At 40.2% G+C, this 25,273-nt stretch overlaps 1 protein-coding gene across 1 annotated transcript in view; it reads left to right on the forward strand.

Annotated features, from left to right (window-relative positions):
* INTS9 (integrator complex subunit 9) overlaps positions 1 to 25,273 on the forward strand; it is a 126,778-nt gene that overhangs the window by 64,267 nt on the left and 37,238 nt on the right. The window contains 2 exon segments of the mRNA NM_001046363.1: positions 16,271 to 16,391; positions 17,126 to 17,260. Coding sequence (NP_001039828.1) covers positions 16,271 to 16,391; positions 17,126 to 17,260 — 256 coding nt within the window.

The raw sequence follows: 25,273 nt of genomic DNA on the forward strand, positions 1-25,273 counted from the left end.
AGATAAGAGGGTTTTGATAAGCAGAAAATGAAAGCAGAGATGGGTTAGGCCCTCTCAAGAATTATTTATGTCATGCTTTGGTAGCCTAAACAATTGCCTTTGTGCTTTTAAGAGAGAAATTGATCTAAAACAAAAATCAAGGTTTGTAATCTGATTTCAGTTTAGTATTAAGAAATGCTTGATTTTCAGGTTTTGCTTTTGGTAAATTCCATAAAGATCATAAGGCTTCCCTGGAGACTCAGTAATAAAGAATCTGCCTGCCAGTGCAGGAGACTCAGGTTTGATCCCTGGGTCAGGAAGATCCCCAGGAGAAAGAAATGGCTAATCTCCAGTATTCTTGCCTGGGAAATCCCATGAACCGAGAAACCTGGCCCGTGGGATCACAAAGAGTCGGACACGACTGAGCAACTAAACAATGAAAACCATAAAGAGCGTCAGTCCGCTGACACATCTCCATCCTCCCACCACCTCCGTGTGTATTAAGCACACTTCACTATAATGAGAGGAAAGAAATTTTTTCTGCTTCTTTTCTTCTCAAACACTTAGAAAAAGCCCAACCAGTGTTATATTTATAAGCTTTTAAGTGGTCCCTGTGGACCTAAAAGTCTTGCTCTTTTACGAAAACACATGATCTTGTGCTGGTTGGTTGGAAGAACAGACAGCAGAGTTCTGGCGTGATGTCAAGCCCTGGGAGAAAAATGTTTATTAAGCACTCAAGTGTGATAAGAACAAAACAAAACAATGAAATCTTTTAGAAAGTACTTATTAAACATTTAGACTCTGAGAACTTGACTTTGATAAATTAGAAAGCCAGCAAAAACAGAACTAGTTCCCACTGGGTTTCCTTATCCGACTTATCCTTAATCAGCCAATAATCCTAATGGCTTTGAATGGCTCTGTAAAGGCCTCTCTGTAATTATGGCCTCAAGCATAAGTTTTAGGGAAAGCGAGTTAGACGAGATGTTAGGTGATAGAAGGAGAAAGGGACCATGTAACTTGAAAGAGTAAAAATGGTGTTAGCGAAGGGAATTTGGGAGTAGAAGTAGGAAACTCAGAGGACTTCAGTCTTGTTTGTTGATTAACTCCCAAGGGCCTGGCATTATGATAAGTTTGTAGGGAAATGCCCCCAAAAGTTTAAGGCATAGTACCTGTATCCAAGTAGCGAGACTCGGGCCGGGCTTAGCAGGTTAAACAGGGTGAATGAGGAAAGAGGTCATTCTTAGATAAGAGGATATTGTGGGCAAGAACATGGCAACATGGCACGATTGAGAGGGACTGGTTGGATTGCAGTTAGCCAGTGCACACCCGAGGGAGAGCAGCACTGCAAGCTAACCCTGCACAAAAGAATATTCAAAGGCTGTTCTTTTGGAAGAGCCAACAATGCGTTTGACTGATTTCCTGGTTGAAGTCTTTTGTCTAGCGGATAGAAAATTTATCAAAATTGTTTGTGAAAACAGAGTCACCAAACCTTTGTGATAAAGGAAACCTCTAGATGTTTTCCAATAGAGAAATGATAATTAATTAGTTTTAGATCTGAAAGTAGTGTAGTCTATATATAAGGTACCAGTATAAGATACCCAAAGAATTTAAGCATAAGAGTAAGGGGGAGGAATTCATAGGCACTGAATAATCATAGATATATAATGTTAATAATATAGTATACATATACACGTGTGTGTGTGATTACTCATTTGCTGTGGTCTTCAACAGTTTTTGAAGGAAACATTTTACCATCCATTTAGATTTATGAAGGGAAGGAAAGAGGTTAGGTGAATTATTCAATGTTGCAACTAAAGCAGAAATCAAATTTAAATTGGATATGATGACCATGCTGCAGATGTTCTGTACAGTTAGAGTTTGTAAAAATGTCATTGACCAGACCTGAGAAAACCCAAACTTAGTTGAAAACAGTGCCTCTGTACCAGAGCACAGCCCAAGACGCTTCCTAATGTATTAGTAACTGGGTCTCCCACCAGGCCACCCTTTTCTCAGGCTTCACCAGGAGGATCCCCTTGGCTCATTTACATCGAGGTTGGAAGGATTCAGTTCCTCAGGGATGTTGGACTGAAGCTTCCCCTGGGTCCTTGCCCCATGGGCCTCTCCTCAGAGCATCTCACAGCACGGCAGCTGGCTACATCAGAGCGAACAGGAGGCCAGAGGAGAGACTGTGGACAAGAAGGAAGTCCCAGTCCTTTGTAACCTAATCTTGCAAGTGACCGCTTGTCACCTTTGTCATATTCTCTTCACTAGAAGCTAGCCGGTAGGTCCAACCTATATCTGGCGGGAGGAGCTCACACGAGGGGGCAAGTATGGGAGGTGGGGAGCCTTGGAAGCTGTGTCAGAAGCTGCCTGTCACCCATCCTAAGCTGATCAGGTCAGACTTGAGACCAGAGTCGTGGGGGACCTGCCTGACCTTGCTCTTCTGGCTCACTGATCAGTTTCTCCCGGATGCTTACCACCTCGCATGCTTTCTTAGGGCTCACCTCTCCCCAGACTTACCACTGAGCTTCAAATAATACAGACACATGGATCAATGGAACCAAATAGACAGCCCAGAAATAAACCGATGTACCTAAAGTCAGTTAAAGAATGTGTATCTGATCTAGCTGGCGTGTGACTTGTTAGCACAGTCTCAAGAAGAAGTGTCTCTATGGTAGGGCCTTGGCAGAGCTAAGAGCAATTAAAACAGATCCAACTGAGGTGAAAGATGTGGTTAGGCATCATTATTTATCACTCTAGCCACTCACATAATAACCTTCCAGCTTGGGTAGCAAGTTAAGAAACTCCTGCTCATACCCAGCCCAAAGGAAGAAGTCTTTATTCTTAATGAAGGGCAGTCCTGGGAAGCCCAAGCCATAGGGCCTCCTGATCTCAAGGAGTTTAAAGGAGGCACTAAAGCAGGGCTTCTCAGGTGGCTCAGTGGGGAGAAAAAAAATAAACTCACCTGCCAATGCAGGAGACATAGGTTTGATCTCTGGATCAGGAAAGATCCCCTGAAGGAAAAAATGGCAACCCACTCCAGTATTCTTCCCCAGAAGATTCTGTGGACAGAGGAGCCTGGCAAGCTGTAGTCCATGGGGTCACAAAGAGTTGGACGTGACTGAGCACACATACTTATTCAAAGCAGGGGAGTAACTTGGGTTCTTCCTTCAGACTCTCTGGAGCAGTGCCTGGGCCACTCAAGTTCAGGGTCAGATTCATCTAAAGAAATTACCCTGCGTTAAAGTCCCCCACAGTATTGTTGGAAAATGCTTGTTCTGGGGCAGCGATGGCTGTGTATGTTGGGGAAGGTTGGAGAGAGTCCTCACCCAGCCTCTGTTCTATGGCAGACACTTCTGTGTGTTCTGCCCTTCACTCCTCACAGGACAGCTCTAACAGGGAGGTGATACTCTCCTTTTTCACAGATGAGGAAACTGAGGCTCACAGGTGAAGAGGCAGTGCTGAGATTTTCATCCAGACAAGTCTAAATCGTCTGCTCTTCCCCTGGTGTCTCCAAGAGAAACCTCTCCTTCCTCAATGGGTGGAAGATAGTAGCAGGGGGTGCGGAAGGAGACAGAAGTGTCGGTGGCGGCCCCTTGCCATGAACCTGCTCCAGAGAGGGCTTCTGTGCCACTTCCTGGACTCTGAGACTCCGTCAGCCATCTTCTCAGCACACGGGATATGCACCTGGCTGAGACAGGTGTCACAAGACCTGAGAAAAGGTGACAGGTCGCCTAAATTTTGAAGCAGGAGTAAGGCATCCCCAGTGGCTCAGTGGTAAAGAATCCATCTGCAGTGCAGGAAATGCAAGAGATGCAAGTTCAGTCCCTGGGTCTGGAAGACCCTCTGGAGGAGGGCATGGCAATCCGCACCAGTATTCTTGCCTGGGAAATCCCATAAGCAGAGGAGCTTGGTGGGCTACAGTCCATGGAGTCACAGAGAGTCAGACGCAACTGAGTATGCACACACGTTGTCCACACAAAATATGAAGAAGTGGACAGTGGAATGTTACAGCTTTGAGGGAGCCTGGCACTTAGAGAGTTCCTTATATAGTTCAATGTGTAGAATGTAGGCTGAGGTAGGACCATGATAAAGAAGAGCCTTATGAGTCATGCTGAGAGCCTTCAATTTTATCCTGAATGTAATGGTGAACCATTAAATTGGAGGAGGAGAGAGAGAGACTGTGTGTGTATGTGTAGAGATTTGCATTTTCAGTGTATCATTTAGCCCCTTCTGGGAGGGAAGACAAGTATGCAGGCAAGAATGACTTACGACGGTTTTCCATGTCTCCTTTTTTGCCTTGTACTGTTGTAAAAATTTTTTCAGACTAAGTTCCTGTAAGCTGAGGCCTTTATGTTATACCTATTCAGTTTCTTACAGGACTTGAGTACTGTGGCCATAATCAGAGCTAAGTAAATATTTATTGACTCAATATTGTGAAACCTAAATCAATTCACTCTAAAGGACAGGTACATGAAATAAAAAAATCGGGATATGCACCTGGCCGAGACAGGTGGTCTCGGCCACCTGTCTTTATGCGGAAGGTAAAAAGAAGGATTGTTGGTATTTTGTTGCTGCAGAAACAAAGGTGAAGAGAGTTGGACCTACGTGACCTGTGTGCTGTTTTTACTAAATCTCTGTTCCATGTTTACATTATTATGACCATGGAAATGCAATTCACTGGCCGTGTAACATTGTTAGGGTTTTTTTTTTTCTCGCACAACTTTCTGTTTCCCTTTGAGTTAGTAATTATCTTGCTTGTTTATTTGCCTAGTTTTCTGGGTGCATATATGCTCAATTGCTCAGTCACGTCCAACTATTTATGACCCCTTGTCTATAGCCTGCGAGGCTCCTCTGTCCATGGGATTTCCCAGGCAAGGATTCCAGAGTAGGTTGTCATTTCCTTTTGCAAGGGATCTTCCCGACCCAGGGATCAAACCCGCGTCTCCTGCATTGGCAGGTGGATTCTTAACCACTGGGCCGCCTGGAAAGCCCTTACATATTATATTAGTAATTGATCTCTAACCTTTCCCCCATTTGTCTGAGTCTCTCCTCAGTATGTTCAGACTTGATGAATAGTCTGACAATTTTATCTTCCTTTTCTAGAAGTCCCCTCCCTGAGTCTTCACTCTTACCCTGCCTGGTGTCAGATGCTCTTGGGACTACTACACAGCATTCAGTCTGGGACTTTCTCCACCTTGATCCTATAGATTTCTTCACCCTTTTCTTCTGTTAGAAGCTCTATTTTCTGGGCCTTTCTTTTTCTGGTTTACACCTTCATTTTGCCAGGCACCTCCTCCACCAACTCCCTGAAAAAGAGTGCGTGAGAAGTAAATTTTCTATGACCCTGCACATCTAAAATGTCTGCATTCTACCCTCACACTCTGATAGAAATGCAAACCAGATGTACTTTGCTCATAGAATTTTTAAAGTATTGCACTATTTTCTTCTGTCTCCCAGAAATGCTGTTGAAAAGTCCAGTAAGGCTTGATCTCCTGTATGTATACTGTTTATTCCTCTGTGGAGACTTTTAGAATCTTCTTGTCCTTAAAGTTTATGATGGTGTGTCTTACCTAAAGATAGTTTACATTCATGGACTGAGCTTAGTGTGTCCTTTCAGTGTAGAAAAGTGTCGGCAGCTATGGTGAAGTACCTGATTTGTGTCTGAATCTGGCCTGCCACTATTTTTGTAAATAAAGTTTTATTGGCACACAGACACACTCTTATCATTGTGGTGGTATATGGCCAAGTTGAATAACTTGACAGAGACTGTATGTGGCGTCCAGAGTTTAAAGCATCTGTGGCCCTGTATCTAAAATGTTTGCTGACCCTCAATCTAGAAAATGGAGAATTTCAATTCTGGTTTAAAAAATAAATTTTTCTCCCCTTCTAAAATTCCTTTTTTCAATTTTTGTGTATTTTTTGGAACTCGTGTTATTTGGGTGTTGAACCTCCTGGACTGACACTCAAATACTTATCTCTCCTCTTTACCGTCACTTTGTTTTGTTATTCTGTCTGGGAATTTATTTTATCTCCCAACCTTCCTATGAATATTTTTTGTTTCTGCTACTTATTTCTTGTTTTGACATAAATTTTTCTATATTTTAAAATTAACCTTTTTATATTGTAATGAAAAACACAGACCAAAAAACCCCACAAAGCTTGATAGATCAGATCAGATCAGATCAGATCAGTCGCTCAGTCGTATCCGACTCTTTGCGACCCCATGAATCACAGCACGCCAGGCCTCCCTGTCCATCACCAACTCCCGGAGTTCACTCAGACTCACGTCCATCAAGTCAGTGATGCCATCCAGCCATCTCATCCTCTGTCGTCCCCTTCTCTTCTTGCCCCCAATCCCTCCCAGCATCAGAGTCTTTTCCAGTGAGTCAACTCTTCGCGTGAGGTGGCCAAAGTACTGGAGTTTCAGCTTTAGCAGCATTCCTTCCAAAGAAATCCCAGGGCTGATCTCCTTCAGAATGGACTGGTTGGATCTCCTTGCAGTCCAAGGGACTCTCAAGAGTCTTCTCCAACACCACAGTTCAGAAGCATCAATTCTTCGGCACTCAGCCTTCTTCACAGTCCAACTCTCACATCCATACATGACCACAGGAAAAACCATAGCCTTGACTGGACGGACCTTTGTTGGCAAAGTAATGTCTCTGCTTTTGAATATGCTGTCTAGGTTGGTCATAACTTTCCTTCCAAGGAGTAAGCGTCTTTTAATTTCATGGCTGCAATCACCATCTGTAGTGATTTTGGAGCCCAGAAAAATAAAGTCTGACACTGTTTCCACTGTTTCCCATCTATTTCCCATGAAGTGATGGGACCGGACGCCATGATCTTCGTTTTCTGAATGTTGAGCTTTAAGCCAACTTTTTCACTCTCCACTTTCACCTTCATCAAGAGGCTTTTGAGTTCCTCTTCACTTTCTGCCATAAGGCTGGTGTCATCTGCATATCTGAAGTTATTGATATTTCTCCCAGCAATCTTGATTCCAGCTTGTGTTTCTTCCAACCCAGCGTTTCTCATGATGTACTCTGCATATAAGTTAAATAACCAAGGTGACAATATACAGCCTTGACATACTCCTTTTCCTATTTGGAACCAGTCTGTTGTTCCATGTCCAGTTCTAACTGTTGCTTCCTGACCTGCATACAAATTTCTCAAGAGGCAGGTCAGGTGGTCTAGTATTCCCATCTCTTTCAGAATTTCCCACAGTTTATTGTGATCCACACAGTCAAAGGCTTTGGCATAGTCAAGAAAGCAGAAATAGATGTTTTTCTGGAACTCTCTTGCTTTTTCGATGATCCAGTGGATGTTGGCAATTTGATCTCTGGTTCCTCTGCCTTTTCTAAAACCAGCTTGAACATCAGGAAGTTCATGGTTCACATATTGCTGAAGCCTGGCTTGGAGAATTTTGAGCATTACTTTGCTAGCGTGTGAGATGAGTGCAATTGTGCGGTAGTTTGAGCATTCTTTGGCATTGCCTTTCTTTGGGATTGGAATGAAAACTGACCTTTTCCAGTCCTGTGGCCACTGCTGAGTTTTCCAAATTTGCTGGCATATTGAGTGCAGCACTTTCACAGCATCATCTTTCAGGATTTGGAATAGCTCAACTGGAATTCTATCACCTCCACTAGCTTTGTTTGTAGTGATGCTTTCTAAGGCCCACTTGACTTCACATTCCAGGATGTCTGGCTCTAGGTCAGTGATCACACCATCGTGATTAACTGGGTCGTGAAGATCTTTTTTGTACAGTTCTTCTGTATATTCTTGCCATCTCTTCTTAATATCTTCTGCTTCTGTTAGGTCCATACCATTTCTGTCCTTTATCGAGCCCATCTTTGCATGAAATGTTCCTTTGGTATCTCTGATTTTCTTGAAGAGATCTCTAGTCTTTCCCATTCTGTTGTTTTCCTCTGTTTCTTTGCATTGATCGCTGAAGAAGGTTTTCTTATCTCTTCTTGCTATTCTTTGGAACTCTGCATTCAGATGTTTATATCTTTCCTTTTCTCCTTTGCTTTTCACTTCTCTTCTTTTCATAGCTATTTGTAAGGCCTCCCCAGAAAGCCATTTTGCTTTTTTGCATTTCTTTTCCATGGGGATGGTCTTGATCCCCGTCTCCTGTACAATGTCACAAACCTCATTCCATAACTCATCAGGCACTCTATCTATCAGATCTAGGCCCTTAAATCTATTTCTCACTTCCACTGTATAATCATAAGGGATTTGATTTAGGTCATACCTGAATGGTCTAGTGGTTTTCCCTACTTTCTTCAATTTAAGTCTGAATTTGGCAATAAGGAATTCATGGTCTGAGCCACAGTCAGCTCCCGGTCTTGTTTTTGCTGACTGTATAGAGCTTCTCCATATTTGGCTGCAAAGAATATAATCAATCTGATTTCGGTGTTGAACATCTGGTGATGTCCACGTGTAGAGTCTTCTCTTGTGTTGTTGGAAGAGGGTGTTTGTTATGAACAGTGCATTTTCTTGACAAAACTATTGTAAAGCAGCTACCCCTATAAACACCACCTAGGTTAAGAGATAGAAAATGTCTGGTAACTCAAAAACCGGGTCTCTGTGCGCCAGTCTAATCACAGCGCTGAAACATACATAGTGCGTGGATTTCATCCCATCACCACATCACCCTTCTTGCAGCTCAGGTTGTCCCGTCAGTGAAAGCATATTCAGTTTATCCACTATGTCCTTTTGTTACATCGTTTGTAGTTTTTGATAGTTTGCTTGTTATCCAATGTAGCAGGATGTCTAAGACTCCTTTTTTACGTTCCTAAATCTGAAATCACCCATTTCTCCAAGAAACTCTGGATTCTTTTAGTGGAAATGGGATTTTGAGCTCCCATTCTGGTTGCTAACAATGCTCACTGTTACTGGATTGGTCAGTTGTTTTGAGGCCTTTTTGGAGGAAAGAGAATATATATTTTTCTTCCGCTGCTTTTATACTTTGACTGTGTCTATCTTGTCAGAACATGTAGCCGTTACATACTGTCCTCTCTCCCTTCCAACTTCATTTGGCCTTTCTCCTCAAGGAACTCTGCATTTAATAGTATCAACCCCTATATTGATGTTTCTACTGTAGTCAATTTGGGTTGTGTGAAACTCATTCTTCAGATGATATATCAGGATAGAATCATGAGAACTGTATTCTGTGAGTTCTTGCTGATTAATAACTGTTTTTCTGTGCTCTGTGACCTTGAAAGTCACAAAGTTTTGCTAAATATGTAATCCTTGGCTTGCATTTTCTTTCTTTGAGTCTCTTAAATATGTTTCTCTATTTTATTCTAGAAAAAGCATTGGTAACTGTTGAAAACCGATGTAATCTTTTCTTGTTTTCCTTGTAAATAACTTGCCCTTTTTGCCTCCACGCCCAAAGATTTTTCTCTGTAATCTAAATATTTTCCCAGAATATATCTGGCGTTAGTTATCCTGGGTCAGTATTCTCGGGTCTGCATTGTGTTCTTTCAGTGTGTAGTTTCTTTTTATTTCTACTTACGGTTTTTGGTATTCTGTTCCCTTGCTTGGATTTCTGTGCGGGACTCCTGTTACCTGTATGTTGTATCTGTCTTTGCTCTCTTGGCATGTCTGTTGTGTATATCCACTCTTGTGTGTCTTTCAGTTTAGTCTTCATTCCTGAATTCTTACTAAATTTCTAATTCTTCATGTAGTTCTGTTCCTTCATATTTAAGCTTTTCTAATTTCTTCATTTATATGGGTCTTTGTGTCTTGAATATCTTTTTAACGTTTTTAGCTTATTTTGTGGGCTGCCTTCTATGGGGTCGCACAGAGTCAGACACGACTGAAGCGACTTAGCAGTAGCAGCAGCAGCAGCTTATTTTGAAATCGTGTTGTTTTGTTGGCATGCTCTCATTGTATAATGTCATATTTTCATTTATAAGTGTTCTTTTCATTCTCTTAATGACTCTTCACCCTTTTAGTAGAAGTGTCTTCTCATTTCTTAGGTACACTCTTTTATTTATCTGAGAATAATGATTGTTATTTACTACCTACCTAATTTATTTCCTCTCCTTCCTCCATTTGTTTTGGCCTTTATCATTTTAGAGGCTTTATTTAGATACATGGTGATCCTTGGTTATTGGTTCATATTTAAGAAATTAGACAGTTAAAAAGAAAAGCTACTTGGAAAGTCTGTGTGCCAGGTCTTGTTGAATTCTGGACTTTACCATGACATAGTCTGGTTCGGTAATTTCATTGTAAAACCCCAAGTCAGTCAGTATCTTTTCATTGAGGGTTTTTTGGGGGGTTTTTTGTGGGTTTTTTTGTTTGTTTGTTTGTTTTTTGGTTTTGTTTTTCGGTGCTGATCTTGTTTTTCAGAGAAGGTTCTCCTAGTCTCCTACCCTGCAGGGTATAAGATTAACTGATAGTGTTCTGCTCTGAGGATAAGAAAATTGTCCTCTCAGTATGTAAACTTTTGCTTAAGGAGGTTGCTTCCAGGTGTTGCTGGTTTCCCCTGGTCCAGACTCTCATTTTTATTCTCCCTAGAGAAGAGTCTCTGGTGACATGCCTGGGAGGGGAAGGGGCAATTGCTGAGCTATTTGGATTAGGTGAGGAGAATTAGTAGGTTCTGTTTCTTAATCAGTTTCTTCTAGGAATTTTCTTGTTTTTAGGCTCACCTTTAACCTCACTTGGAGAAGGAAATGGCAATCCACTCCAGTACTGTTGCCCGGAAAATCCCATGGACAGAGGAGCCTGGTAGGCTACAGTCCATGGGGTCGCAAAGAGTAGGACACGACTGAGCGACTTCACTTTCACTTTCACCTCACTACAAGACATACCTATTGTTTCCCATTGCTGAGCTTGTTGTGAGTTCTGCAGTGGAAACTAAGTGACTTGAACTTTCCTGGGTCTGCGAAATCAGTCATTATTTGTCTTTCTACTTTCTAAAATGCTGTTGCATTTTTGTCAAAGGCTTTCTCTGCATCTATTGAGATAATCATATGGTTTTTATTTTTCAATTTGTTAATGTGGTGTATTACATTGATTGATTTGCGGATATTGAAGAATCCTTGCATCCCTGGGATAAAGCCCACTTGGTCATGGTGTATGATCTTTTTAATGTGTTGTTGGATTCTGATTGCTAGAATTTTGTTAAGGATTTTTGCATCTATGTTCATCAGTGATATTGGCCTGTAGTTTTGTTTTTTTGTGGCATCTTTGTCAGGTTTTGATATTAGGGTGATGGTGGCCTCATAGAATGAGTTTGGAAGTTTACCTTCCTCTGCAGTTTTCTGGAAGAGTTTGAGCAGGATAGGTGTTAGCTCTTCTCTAAATTTTTGGTAGAATTCAGCTGTGAAGCCGTCTGGACCTGGGCTTTTGTTTGCTGGAAGATTTTTGATTACAGTTTCAATTTCTGTGCTTGTGATGGGTCTGTTAAGATTTTCTATTTCTTCCTGGTCCAGTTTTGGAAAGTTGTACTTTTCTAAGAATTTGTCCATTTCTTCCTCGTTGTCCATTTTATTGGCATATAATTGTTGATAGTAGTCTCTTATGATCCTTTGTATTTCTGTGTTGTCTGTTGTGATCTCTCCATTTTCGTTTCTAATTTTATTGATTTGATTTTTCTCCCTTTGTTTCTTGATGAGTCTGGCTAATGGTTTGTCAATTTTATTTATCCTTTCAAAGAACCAGCTTTTGGTTTTGTTGATTTTTGCTATGGTCTCTTTTGTTTCTTTTGCATTTATTTCTGCTCTAATTTTTAAGATTTCTTTCCTTCTACTAACCCTGGGGTTCTTCATTTCTTCCTTTCCTAGTTGCTTTAGGTGTAGAGTTAGGTTATTTATTTGACTTTTTTCTTGTTTCTTGAGGTGTGCCTGTATTGCTATGAACTTTCCCCTTAGGACTGCTTTTACCGGGTCCCACAGGTTTTGGGTTGTTGTGTTCTCATTTTCATTCGTTTCTATGCAAATTTTGATTTCTTTCTTGATTTCTTCTGTGATTTGTTGGTTATTCAGCAGTGTGTTGTTCAGCCTCCATATGTTGGAATTTTTAATAGTTTTTCTCTTGTAATTGAGATCTAATCTTACTGCATTGTGGTCAGAAAAGATGCTTGGAATGATTTCTATTTTTTTGAATTTACCAAGGCTAGCTTTATGGCCCAGGATGTGATCTATCCTGGAGAAGGTTCCATGTGTGCTTGAGAAAAAGGTGAAATTCATTGTTTTGGGATGAAATGTCCTATAGATATCAATTAGGTCTAACTGGTCTATTGTATCATTTAAAGTTTGTGTTTCCTTGTTAATTTTCTGTTTAGTTGATCTATCCATAGGTGTGAGTGGGGTATTAAAGTCTCCCACTATTATTGTGTTATTGTTAATGTCTCCTTTCATACTTGTTAGCATTTGTCTTACATACTGCGGTGCTCCTGTGTTGGGTGTATATATATTTATAATTGTTATATCTTCTTCTTGGATTGATCCTTTGATCATTATGTAGTGACCTTCTTTGTCTCTTTTCACAGCCTTTGTTTTAAAGTCTATTTTATCTGATATGAGTATTGCTAGTCCTGCTTTCTTTTGGTCCCTATTTGCATGGAAAATCTTTTTCCAGCCCTTCACTTTCAGTCTGTATGTGTCCCCTGTTTTGAGGTGGGTCTCCTGTAGACAACATATGTAGGGGTCTTGTTTTTGTATCCGTTCAGCCAGTCTTTGTCTTTTGGTTGGGGCATTCAACCCATTTACGTTTAAGGTAATTACTGGTAAGTATGATCCCGTTGCCATTTACTTTATTGTTTTGGGTTCGAATTTGTACGCTGTTTTTGTGTTTCCTGTCTAGAGAATATCCACCATTTATGATAAAAACTCTCCAGAAAGCAGGAATAGAAGGAACATACCTCAACATAATAAAAGCTATATATGACAAACCCACAGCAAACATTATCCTCAATGGTGAAAAATTGAAAGTATTTCCTCTAAAGTCAGGAACAAGATAAGGGTGCCCACTTTCACCATTACTATTCAACATAGTTTTGGAAGTTTTGGCCACAGCAATCAGAGCAGAAAAAGAAATAAAAGGAATCCAAATTGGAAAAGAAGAAGTAAAACTCTCACTATTTGCAGATGACATGATCCTCTACATAGAAAACCCTAAAGACTCCACCAGAAAATTACTAGAGCTAATCAATGACTATAGTAAAGTTGCAGGATATAAAATCAACACACAGAAATCCCTTGCATTCCTATATACTAATAATGAGAAAACGGAAAGAGAAATTAAGGAAACAATTCCATTCACCATTGCAACGGAAAGAATAAAATACTTAGGAATATATCTACCTAAAGAAACTAAAGACCTATATATAGAAAACTATAAAACACTGGTGAAAGAAATCAAAGAGGACACTAATAGATGGAGAAATATACCATGTTCATGGATTGGAAGAGTCAATATAGTGAAAATGAGTATACTACCCAAAGCAATTTATAGATTCAATGCAATCCCTATCAAGCTACCAACAGTATTCCTCACAGAGCTAGAACAAATAATTTCACAATTTGTATGGAAATACAAAAAACCTCGAATAGCCAAAGCGATCTTGAGAAAGAAGAATGGAACTGGAGGAATCAACCTACCTGACTTCAGGCTCTACTACAAAGCCACAGTTATCAAGACAGTATGGTACTGGCACAAAGACAGAAACATAGATCAATGGAACAAAATAGAAAGCCCAGAGATAAATCCACGCACATATGGACACCTTATCTTTGACACAGGAGGCAAGAATATACAATGGATTAAAGACAATCTCTTTAACAAGTGGTGCTGGGAAATCTGGTCAACCACTTGTAAAAGAATGAAACTAGAACACTTTCTAACACCATACACAAAAATAAACTCAAAGTGGATTAAAGATCTAAACATAAGACCAGAAACTATAAAACTCCTAGAGGAGAACATAGGCAAAACACTCTCTGACATACATCACAGCAGGATCCTCTATGACCCACCTCCCAGAATATTGGAAATAAAAGCAAAAATAAACAAATGGGACCTAATTAACCTTAAAAGCTTCTGCACATCAAAGGAAACTATTAGCAAGGTGAAAAGACAGCCTTCAGAATGGGAGAAAATAATAGCAAATGAAGCAACTGACACACAACTAATCTCAAAAATATACAAGCAACTCCTACAGCTCAATTCCAGAAAAATAAATGACCCAATCAAAAAATGGGCCAAAGAACTAAATAGACATTTCTCCAAAGAAGACATACAGATGGCTAACAAGCACATGAAAAGATGCTCAACATCACTCATTATCAGAGAAATGCAAATCAAAACCACTATGAGGTACCATTTCATACCAGTCAGAATGGCTGCGATCCAAAAGTCTACAAATAATAAATGCGGGAGAGGGTGTGGAGAAAAGGGAACCCTCTTACACTGTTGGTGGGAATGCAAACTAGTACAGCCACTATGGAGAACAGTGTGGAGATTCCTTAAAAAACTGGAAATAGAACTGCCTTATGACCCAGCAATCCCACTGCTGGGCATACACACTGAGGAAACCAGAAGGGAAAGAGACACGTGTACCCCAATGTTCATCGCAGCACTGTTTATAATAGCCAGGACATGGAAGCAACCTAGATGTCCATCAGCAGATGAATGGATAAGGAAGCTATGGTACATATACACAATGGAGTATTACTCAGCCATTAAAAAGAATACATTTGAATCAGTTCTAATGAGGTGGATGAAACTGGAGCCTATTATACAGAGTGAAGTAAGCCAGAAGGAAAAACACCAATACAGTATACTAATGCATATATATGGAATTTAGAAAGATGGTAACAATAACCCTGTGTACGAGACAGCAAAAGAGACACTGATGTATAGAACAGTCTTATGGACTCTGTGGGAGAGGGAGAGGGTGGGAAGATTTGGGAGAATGGCATTGAAACATGTAAAATATCATGTATGAAACGAGATGTCAGTCCAGGTTCGATGCACGATACTGGATGCTTGGGGCTAGAGCACTGGGACAACCCAGAGGGATGGTATGGAGAGGGAGGAGGGAGGAGGGTTCAGGATGGGGAACACATGTATACCGGTGGCGGATTCATTTTGATATTTGGCAAAACTAATACAATTATGTAAAGTTTAAAAATAAAATTAGAAAGTTAAAAAAATAAAATAAAATGCTGTTGCTATTAGCTCTCCTCTCATCTCTTTGTCTTAAGGGCTGCTTGTGTGTGTGTGTGTGTGTGATTCTTTACTATTGTTCAGTGTCAGTTTAGGAGATAGAGCAGAGCTAATGCACAGGTTCCGTTCTCTGGAAATCCCTTCACCTGTATTGTATAGAGAATCTCAGAGAAGTCACTCTTTAGATCTATTCTTATTTGTGTTTGAGCAAAATAATATTGAATAAAATGTCTTTCTAATGATACATTTTTGTTTGTTTTAATGATTGCTCCTGATGCTGGTCTGAAAAGTTTCAAAATGTGTTTTATTTTCCTCTTTCTGCCTCAGATGTGTTTAACCTAGTTCTTTTCTATAACTTTGCAGGCCCATGAGTAATGTTATTTCATTTATCTTTTTTGAACAGGGAAGAGAATGTGAGAGGTTATACAGAAATGCTCTATATTAAGAGATATAAGATAAGCCCTTAGGATAGCCACTAAGGAAATAACTTTTTAAAAAGTGAAAAATCATGAAGGGATTTAAGAGGCTACATCAGAAAATATTCACTTACTATTTTTAAAAATCAGTGGAGGAATAGAAGAACAAAAAAAGATGTGATATATAAAAAACAAAAATTAAATTGGTAAACGTAAGCCAACTATTATATTAATATATCAGTAGTAACATTGTGAATGGCTTAAATAGTTCAGATGACCAAAATTATCACATAGGTTTAAAAAGACAAAAGAGAAGATCCAGCTATATGCTGGATATGCAAAATCAAGAGTAGAAAAACAATGGAGAAAAATCAATGAATCCAAAAGTTAGTTCTTTGAAAGGATCAACAAAACTCTACCAGACCTTTAGCTAGGTTGACCAAGAAGAAGGGAGTTCAGCTCAGTTCAGTTGCCCAGCCATGTCTGACTGTTTGCCGTGGAGAGAATACTGCAATTACTAGAATCAGAAATGAAAGAAGGGAGAGTACTGCCAACCTTACAGAAATAAAAATAATTATAAAGGGATGTTTATCCTGTGAACATTCAGATATGCCAGTAGGTTGGACAACTTAGACAAAATGGGCACGTTATTTGCACAGTATTCTCTGTACATAAGAGCTGACTTGATGATCTGTTTCCAGGCTTCTCCCTTCTCCTCTCAAGGATGCAGTAGAAGTCTCGACCTGGAGAAGATGCTACACTATGCAGGAGGTGAACTCTGCCCTCAGTAAGATCCAGCTGGTGGGATATTCTCAGAAAATTGTGAGTGTTAATACGATTTTAACTGATTGACGAATGCTTTTGATTGTTTGGAAGGATTCTATAGTTCCCTTTTTTAAGTGGAAAGATAGGACATCTGTTATTTTCCTCCATCCTTCCCAGGTTCTTACTGGTGCTCTGTCCTAAATCTTATATTCCCCATCACTCATTAGCATATAATAAGTCAGGGGAAAAAAGGCATCTCATCCTGTTTACTTTAGAACAGTGACACCACTTTACAGGTTTTGGACTTGTGAAGTAGAGAACAGCATCAAAGGGATCAAGAAATAATTTGGCACATATGACTTCTGAGCTCTGATCATGATGAGGGTTCCCATTCCTGTCAACTGTGGCCCAGAGCCACTTTTTACAGAACAACCAAGATATTAATTCCTAACCTGAAAAGGGTTAAAAAAAAAAAAAGAAGAAGAAGAAGAAAACCTAAGTATTTATCTCTTTGGCCTATATCATAATATATCATCTCTGCCTTTTAATGGGTGTGACCTGGGTGCCTGGTGACATGTGGATGGACTGAAATTCTCAGAAATGTGATAAGTAAAAGACTGTAAGATGTGTCTGTCCCATGGTCTCCACCATCTTTCTGTTCTTAAACTTTCTGATTCACTTGAAATAGTTTCTAAGAAGGATTTTCTGTTTTTTTTTTCCTCTGCAAACTTAACTGGCATGACTGCACTACTGAAAGTTCAGCACACATTCTTACAATGGTTCTTTTCTAGGAGCTTTTCGGTGCGGTCCAGGTGACTCCTCTAAGCTCTGGCTATGCCCTTGGAAGCTCCAACTGGATCATCCAGTCCCATTATGAGAAAGTGTCTTATGTCTCTGGATCCTCCTTGCTTACCACGCACCCACAGGTAATTCTAAATTCTCTTGTAACAACTCAGATTTTCAGTTGAAAGTGAAGTCGCTTAGTCATGTCTGACTCTTGGCGACCCTATGAACTGTAGCCCACCATGCTCCTCCATCCACAGGATTTGCAGGCAGGAATACTGGAGTGGGTTGCCTTTTCCTTCTCAACCCAGAGATCAAACATGGGTCTCCCGCATTGCAGGCAGACTGTCTGAGCCACCAGGGAATCCCTGAATTTTCAGTAACTCACCCTACATTCAGAATGTTTCCAGAGTGGCGTCAGCTCTTTGTCATTTTTTATTTATTAATTCGTTTCTACAGTAGGTCCTTCTTGGTTATCTATTTTAAGTGGAACAGTGTGTACATGTCAGTCCCAAACTCCCAATCTGTCACTTCACCCAGCCCTCCCGGCCACAACCATAAATTCATTCTGTAAATCTCTGAGTCTGCTTCCATTTTGTAAGTAAGTTCATTTGTATCTGCTTAGATTCTACATGTAAAGCAGTATCATACGGTATTTGTCTTTCTCTGTCTCAGTGAGTTCACTTAGAATGATGATCTCTAAGTCTGTCCATGTTGCTGCCGATGGCATTGTTTCATCTTTTTAATGGCCGAGTAGTATTCCACTGTATGTATTTACCACACCTTCTTTGTCCATTCTTCTGTCAGTGGACTTCTAGGTTGCTTTCACGTCTTGGCTATCGTGAATAGTGGTGCAGTTAACACTGCGGTCCGTGTATCCTTTCGAGCCATGTTTTTCTCTGGATAAAAGCCCCAGGAATGGGATTGTTGGATCATGTGGTAACTCTTTTTTTTTTTTTTTTTTTTAAAGAAACCTCCATACTGTTCTCCATAGTGGCTGTACCAATTTACATGTCCACCAGCGATGTCGGAGGATTCCCTTTTCTCTACTTCTTCTCTAGCATGTATTGTTTGTAGACTTTTTTGATAATAGCCATTCTGACAAGTTTGAGGTGATCTCTCACTATAGTTTAGATTGTGTTTCTCTAATGATTAGTGAGGTTGCACATCTTTTCATGTGCCTGTTGGCTGTCTTTATATCTTTGGAGAAATGTCTGTTTAGGTCTTCCGTTCATTTTCTGATTGGGTTGTTTGGGGATATAAAACTGCATGAGCTTTTTTCTCGTTCTGTGGGTTGTCTTTTTTTTTTTTCTTTCCCCTTGTGATTTCCTTTGCTGTGCAAAAGTTTTTGAGTTTAATTAGCTCCCATTTGTTTATTTTTGTTTTTATTTCCATTATTCTGGGAGACAGATCAAAAAAAGATATTGCTGAAGTTTATGTCAAGGAGTGTTCTGCCTATGTTTTCAGAGTGTTTATCCAGTCTTACATTTAGGTGTTTAATCCATTTTGAGTTTATTTTTGAGTGTCGTATTAAAGATTGTTCTGTCTTCATTTTTTTTTAACATGTAGCTGTCCAGTTTTCCCAGCACCATTTATTGAAGAGACTCTTCTCTCCATTGTATAGTCTTGCCTCTTTTGTTGTAGATTAATTGACCACAGGTGCATGAATTTAACTCTGGCCTTTCTGTCCTCCTGCTCCATCCATCTATAATTCTGTTTTTGTGCCAGTACTGCGCTGTCTTGATGACTATAGCTGTGTAATACAGTCTGAAATTCAGGAAGCCTGATTCCTTTTGCTTTTCTTTCTCAAGATTGCTTTGGCTATTCAGGGTCTTTTGTGTCTCCACACAACTTTTAAGATTTTTTGATCTAATTCTATGTAAAATAGCATTCATAATTTGGTAAGGATTTCATTGAATCTGTATATTGCCTTGAGTAGTATAGTCATTTCAACAATATTGATTCTTCCAATCCAAGAACATGGTATATGTGTCCATGTGTTGGTGTCATCTTCAGTTTCTTTCATCAGCATCTTATACTTCTTGGAATACAGGCCTTTGTCTTGTTTATTCCTAGGTATTTTACTCTTTTTCAATGCAATGGTAAATGGGATTGTTTCTTTAATTTCTCTTTCTGATCTTTCATTGTTAGTGTAGAGAAATGCAAAGATTTCTGTACATTAATTTTGTATACTGCAACTTTACCAAAGCATCAGCCTTTTAAATCTTTCTGATTTTAGTTTCTACAAACATTCTTTTTTGTTGTGTAAAAACACTTAACATGAGGTATGTGCTCAGTCACTCAGTCGTGTCCAACTCTTTGCAGCCCCATGGACTGTGGCCCACCAGGCTCCTCTGTCCATGGGATTTTTCAGGCAAGCATACTGGAGCGGGTTGCCATTTCCTACTCTAGAACATAAGCTATACCCTTATAATAAAAGTGTAACTGTACGGTACATGGGTGTTGACTATAAGTGCAGCATTGTATAGCTGATCTCTAGAGCTTTTTCATCTTGCTTACCTGAAATTTTATGTCCTACTCTTTATCAAAGTTAGATTATTTGTGTCTGAACATTTAGGATCATAGTTACTCTATAAGATCATTCTGCCTTTAGGTCACCTCTGGGATTTAGAGATTTCCCAACACTTTCAATAACCAGAGCCTGATGTATGTAACAGAGATGGTCGCTCATTTACTCAGCAAATACTAATTTTTCAATATTTACTAAGGGCCTGCCATGTCAAGCACTCATCTAGGTGTTAGAGATTCAGTGGTGACCCACAGACAAAGTCTCCTCTCAGGGGTCAGTATTCATATGATGAGAGAGAACGGCATGATGAAAATAAATGAGCAAAATGCTTCCAGGTGGTGACACAGGTACTGAAAACAGAGTTCTATAGAGAGTGATGGTGACTAGTTTAAGTTGGATGGTCAGAGAAAGCTTCGAGGGAAACATCTCATTGGAACTGAGACCTGGAGAAATGAGGCATGTAAAGCTGTGTGGGCGAAGTGTGACAGACACATGGCAGATGAAGAGCTCCTAACACCAGAACAAGCTAGGCATGTCTGCAGAGCAGAGCACACCCTTGTGATTGCACTGCATGAAGTGTGATCGTAACATGTCCAAGATGCCAAGCCATGTAGGACTTCATGAGAAATTTGAATTTTATTTGAATGTATAGACTGAAGCTTTTGGAAAGTTTTAAGTTAGTCGTTCATTAACAGTCATATTGACAAGAAGTTCAGTGTATAAGTATTGTTATAAGTGTTACTCCATTTTTTAGATATTTATAAAGAATTTATTATTCATTTTATATATCTTTTCATGTTTATAAAAGGTCAGCTCAGTTCGGTCGCTCAGTCATGTCTGACTCTTTGCAACCCCATAGACTGCAGCACACCAGGCCTCCCTGTCCATCACCAACTCCCGGAGCCTACTCAAACTCATCTCCATTGAGTCGGTGATGCCATCCAGCCATCTCATCCTCTGTCATCCCCTTCTCCTCCCACCTTCATTCTTTCCCAGCATCAGGGTCTTTTCAAATGAGTCAGTTCTTCACATCAGGTGGCCAAAGTATTGGAGTTTCAGCTTCAACATCAGTCCTTCCAGTGAATATTCAGGACTGATTTCCTTTAGGATGGACTGGTTGGATCTCCTTGCAGTCCAAGGGACTCTCAAGAGCCTCTTCCAATACCACAGTTCAAAAACATCAATTCTTCAGTGCTCACCTTTCTTTATGGTCCAACTCTCTCATCCATACATAACTACTGGAAAAACCATAGCTTTGACTAGATGGACCTTTGTCAGCAAAGTAATGTCTCTGCTTTTTAATATGCTATCTAGGTTGGTCATAGCTTTTCTTCCAAGGAGCAAGTGTCTTTTAATTTCATGGCTGCAGTCTCCATCTGCAGTGATTTTGGAACCCCCCAAAATGAAGTCTGTCACTGTTTCCATTGTTTCCCATCTGTTTGCCATGAAGTGATGGGACCAGATGCCATGACCTTAGTTTTCTGAATGTTGAGTTTTAAGCCAATGTTTTCACTCTCCTCTTTGACTTTCATCAAGAGGCTCTTTAATTCTTCTTCACTTTCTGACATAAGAGTGGTGTCATCTGCATATCTGAAGTTATTGATATTTCTCCCGGCAATCTTGATTCCAGCTTGTGGTTCCTCCAGCCCAGCGTTTCTCATTATGTACTCTGCATGTAAGTTAAATAAGCAGGGTGACAATATACAGCCTTGATGTAGTCCTTTCCCTATTTGGAACCAGTCCATTGTTCCATGTCCAGTTCTAACTGTTGCCTCCTAACCTGCATACAGATTTCTCAGGAGGCAAGTCAGGTGGTCTGGTATTTCCATCTCTTTCAGAATTTTCCACAGTTTATTATGATCCACACAGTCAAAGGCTTTGGCATAGTCAATAAAGCAGAAGTAAATGTTTTTCTGGAACTCTCTAGCTTTTTCAGTGATCCATCAGATGTTGGCAATTTGATCTCTGGTTCCTCTGCTTTTTCTAAATCCAGCTTGAACATCTGGAAGTTCACAGTTCACTTACTGTTGAAGTCTGGCTTGGACCATTTTGAGCATTACTTTGCTAGCGTGTGAGATGAGTGCAATTGTGCGGTAGTTTGAGCATTCTTTGGCATTGCCTTTCTTTGGGATTGGAATGAAAACTGACCTTTTCCAGTCCTGTGGCCACTGCTGAGTTTTCCAAATTTGCTGGCATATTGAGTGCAGCACTTTCACAGCATCATCTTTCAGGATTTGAAATAGCTCAACTGGAATTCCATCACCTCCACTAGCTTTGTTCGTAGTGATGCTTTCTAAGGCCCAGTTGACTTCACATTCAAGGATGTCTGGCTCTAGGTGAGTGAGCACACCATCGTGATTATCTGGGTATAAAAGGTGGCGCTTCTGTAAAGAACCCACCTGCCAGTGCAGGAGACGTAAGAGACATGGTTTGATCCTTGGCTCCAGAAGATCCCCTGGAGGAGGGCATGGCAGTCCACTCCAGTATTCTTGCCTGGAAAATGCCATGGACAGGGAGCCTGGCAGAGTACAGTCCATGGGGTCACAAAGAGTAGGACTCAACTGAAGCAGCTTGGCACAGCACACATATATCTTTCCATGTTTATAAAGGAGGGCGATGGAGATTAGATAGTCAATGGATGATGGAAATCCATATCCCATTTTAATATGAGAAAAAGAGTGTTGTAAGTCTAGAACAATAGAATGCTCTGAGCTGCCACTCTGTTTTCATACCTTTTTTATAAGCAACTTTTGTTTCAAGGTCTAGAGGGGACAAGTTGCTATTTTTTCCTATAGCTAGCAGACTTCTGGGCCTTTCCCGCTTGCTGAAATCAAAACCCCATCAATGTCATCTTAATCTGCTTCACTGAATCAAAATTTTGTATTGGCAGCTTCTATCATTCCTGATATATTCTCTCATAAAAGACAGAAAGATTACTTGGCTGCCAGTTCTTCCGATTTGTCCTGCTTAGATCAAAGCCTTTACAGTACTATTGATGTAATTTCCAGTAAATTATTCTTACAAGATCCATAAATGTAAAGGGAAAAATAAGGTCTTGAAAGTAATGAGTAACATACCTAAGTAATTAATTTTAATTTCTAGCTGGCAACCACTATGGTATGTAAAAAAGAAAGTAAATTAGATTTTCTTTTGCCCAGATGATTGGATTCTGTATTGAATTTAGCAGGGATAAGAAAAGATTTGAAAAAGCTCAGTAGTCTACTTCAGATGTCAACAAACTATGGTCCTTGAACCAAATTTGATCTCCCACCTGTTTTTGTTAATAATGTTTTGTTGACATATAGCCACACCCTTTGTTTTATGGGTTGTTGGCAGCTGCTTACACCCTGTCACAGCAGTTATAAAGTTAGACTTTATATTAATAGTAAAGGGCCAATTCAGCTTTAGTAATGGAAGCCCATGAGCTAGGAAGAATGTGGCAGACTGTTACACTGATCTAATAAGCGAATGGAAATGAGACTTTGGATTAAGCCTGAAATAGTAGGGATGGAAAGGTAAGTTAAAATATTGGCGGATCTTAAATTCAACAAATTTCTTGAATGCCGACTATCTTCGGGGAAGGAAAAATGTAAGGCAGAGATTTCATACCTGGATGACTCAGAGAATGGTGATAATGACACGAATCCAGTTGACAAGGAGGAGTTGGCCGGGGGCGGGGGTGGTCATTAGTTGCAGAAGAGGATAGTGGGTATGATGAATGGGAATTAGAACATGAGACAAATGGAAATGCAGAGCTGGAACTTAGACGTGAAGGCAAGCCTGGAGACAAACTGTAGAGCCATCAGATTTTTTAAAATATAAGTGCTGAGGACTGAAGACTGAGCTGTGGGAAACTTAAATTTTGATAAGTACATTGTCATTTATATCTAAGTATATCATAATTTCCTTCTTAATGTTCCTGATTTAAATAACCAGAGTTTATTTTATAGTATACTTTTGTTTGTTTCAAGCCTATCCAGTATGGTTAGACTTAAACAAGACTTTTGTCATATCATGGTTAGGTTTCAGGAGTCTATTCTAATTTTTTTGTGCATTACAATAAGAATTTACAGATTCATTGAAATTTGTTCAGGCTTACTTTGAAACACAATCCTTTTTTTGTAAATGTTTACATATGTTGTGTAAAGCTAGTGGAGGTGATAGAATTCCAGTTGAGCTATTCCAAATCCTGAAAGATGATGCTGTGAAAGTGCTGCACTCAATATGGCAGCAAATTTGGAAAACTCAGCAGTGGCCACAGGACTGGAAATGGTCAGTTTTCATTCCAATTCCAAAGAAAGGCAGTGCCAAAGAATGCTCAAACTACCGCACAATTGCACTCATCTCACACGCTAGTAAAGTAACGCTCAAAATTCTCCAAGACAGGCTTCAGCAATATGTGAACCGTCAACTTCCTGATGTTCAAGCTGGTTTTAGAAAAGGCAGAGGAACCAGAGATCAAATTGCCAACATCCTCTGGATGATGGAAAAAGCAAGAGAGTTCCAGAAAAACATCTATTTCTGCTTTCTTGACTATGCCAAAGCCTTTGACTGTGTGGATCACAATAAACTGTGGAAAATTCTGAAAGAGATAGGAATACCAGACCACCTGACCTGCCTCTTGAGAAACCTATATGCAGGTCAGGAAGCAACAGTTAGAACTGGACATGGAACAACAGACTGGTTCCAAATAGGAAAAGGAGTACGTCAAGGCTGTATATTGTGACCCTGGTTATTTAACTTATATGCAGAGTACATCATGAGAAACGCTGGGCTGGAAGAAACACAAGCTGGAATCAAGATTGCCGGGAGAAATATCAATAACCTCAGATATGCAGATGACACCAGCCTTATGGCAGAAAGTGAAGAGGAACTCAAAAGCCTCTTGATGAAGGTGAAAGTGGAGAGTGAAAAAGTTGGCTTAAAGCTCAACATTCAGAAAACAAAGATCATGGCATCCGGTCCCATCACTTCATGGGAAATAGATGGGGAAACAGTGGAAACAGTGTCAGACTTTATTTTTCTGGGCTCCAAATCACTGCAGATGGTGACTGCAGCCATGAAATTAAAAGATGCTTACTGCTTGGAAGGAAAGTTTGCTTGGAAGGAAAGTTATGACCAACCTAGATAGCATATTCAAAAGCAGAGACATTACTTTGCCAACAAAGGGCCGTCTAGTCAAGGCTATGGTTTTTCCTGTGGTCATATATGGATATGAGAGTTGGACTGTGAAGAAGGCTGAGCACCGAAGAATTTTGAAGCGCTTTTGAACTGTGGTGTTGGAGAAGATTCTTGAGAGTCCCTTGGACTGCAAGGAGATCAGCCCTGGGATTTCTTTGGAAGGAATGCTGCTAAAGCTGAAACTCCAGTACTTTGGCCACCTCATGCGAAGAGTTGACTCATTGGAAAAGACTCTGATGCTGGGAGGGATTGGGGACAGGAGGAGAAGGGGATGACAGAGGATGAGATGGCTGGATGGCTTCACTGACTCGATGGACGTGAGTCTGAGTGAACTCCGGGAGTTGGTGATAGAGGCCTGGCGGGCTGCGATTCATGGGGTCGCAAAGAGTCGGACACGACTGAGCGACTGATCTGATCTGACATATGTTGGAAAAGACTGTATTCA

Source organism: Bos taurus, chromosome 8 (assembly GCF_002263795.3).
Source record: "Bos taurus isolate L1 Dominette 01449 registration number 42190680 breed Hereford chromosome 8, ARS-UCD2.0, whole genome shotgun sequence".
Lineage (NCBI taxonomy): Eukaryota > Metazoa > Chordata > Mammalia > Artiodactyla > Bovidae > Bos > Bos taurus.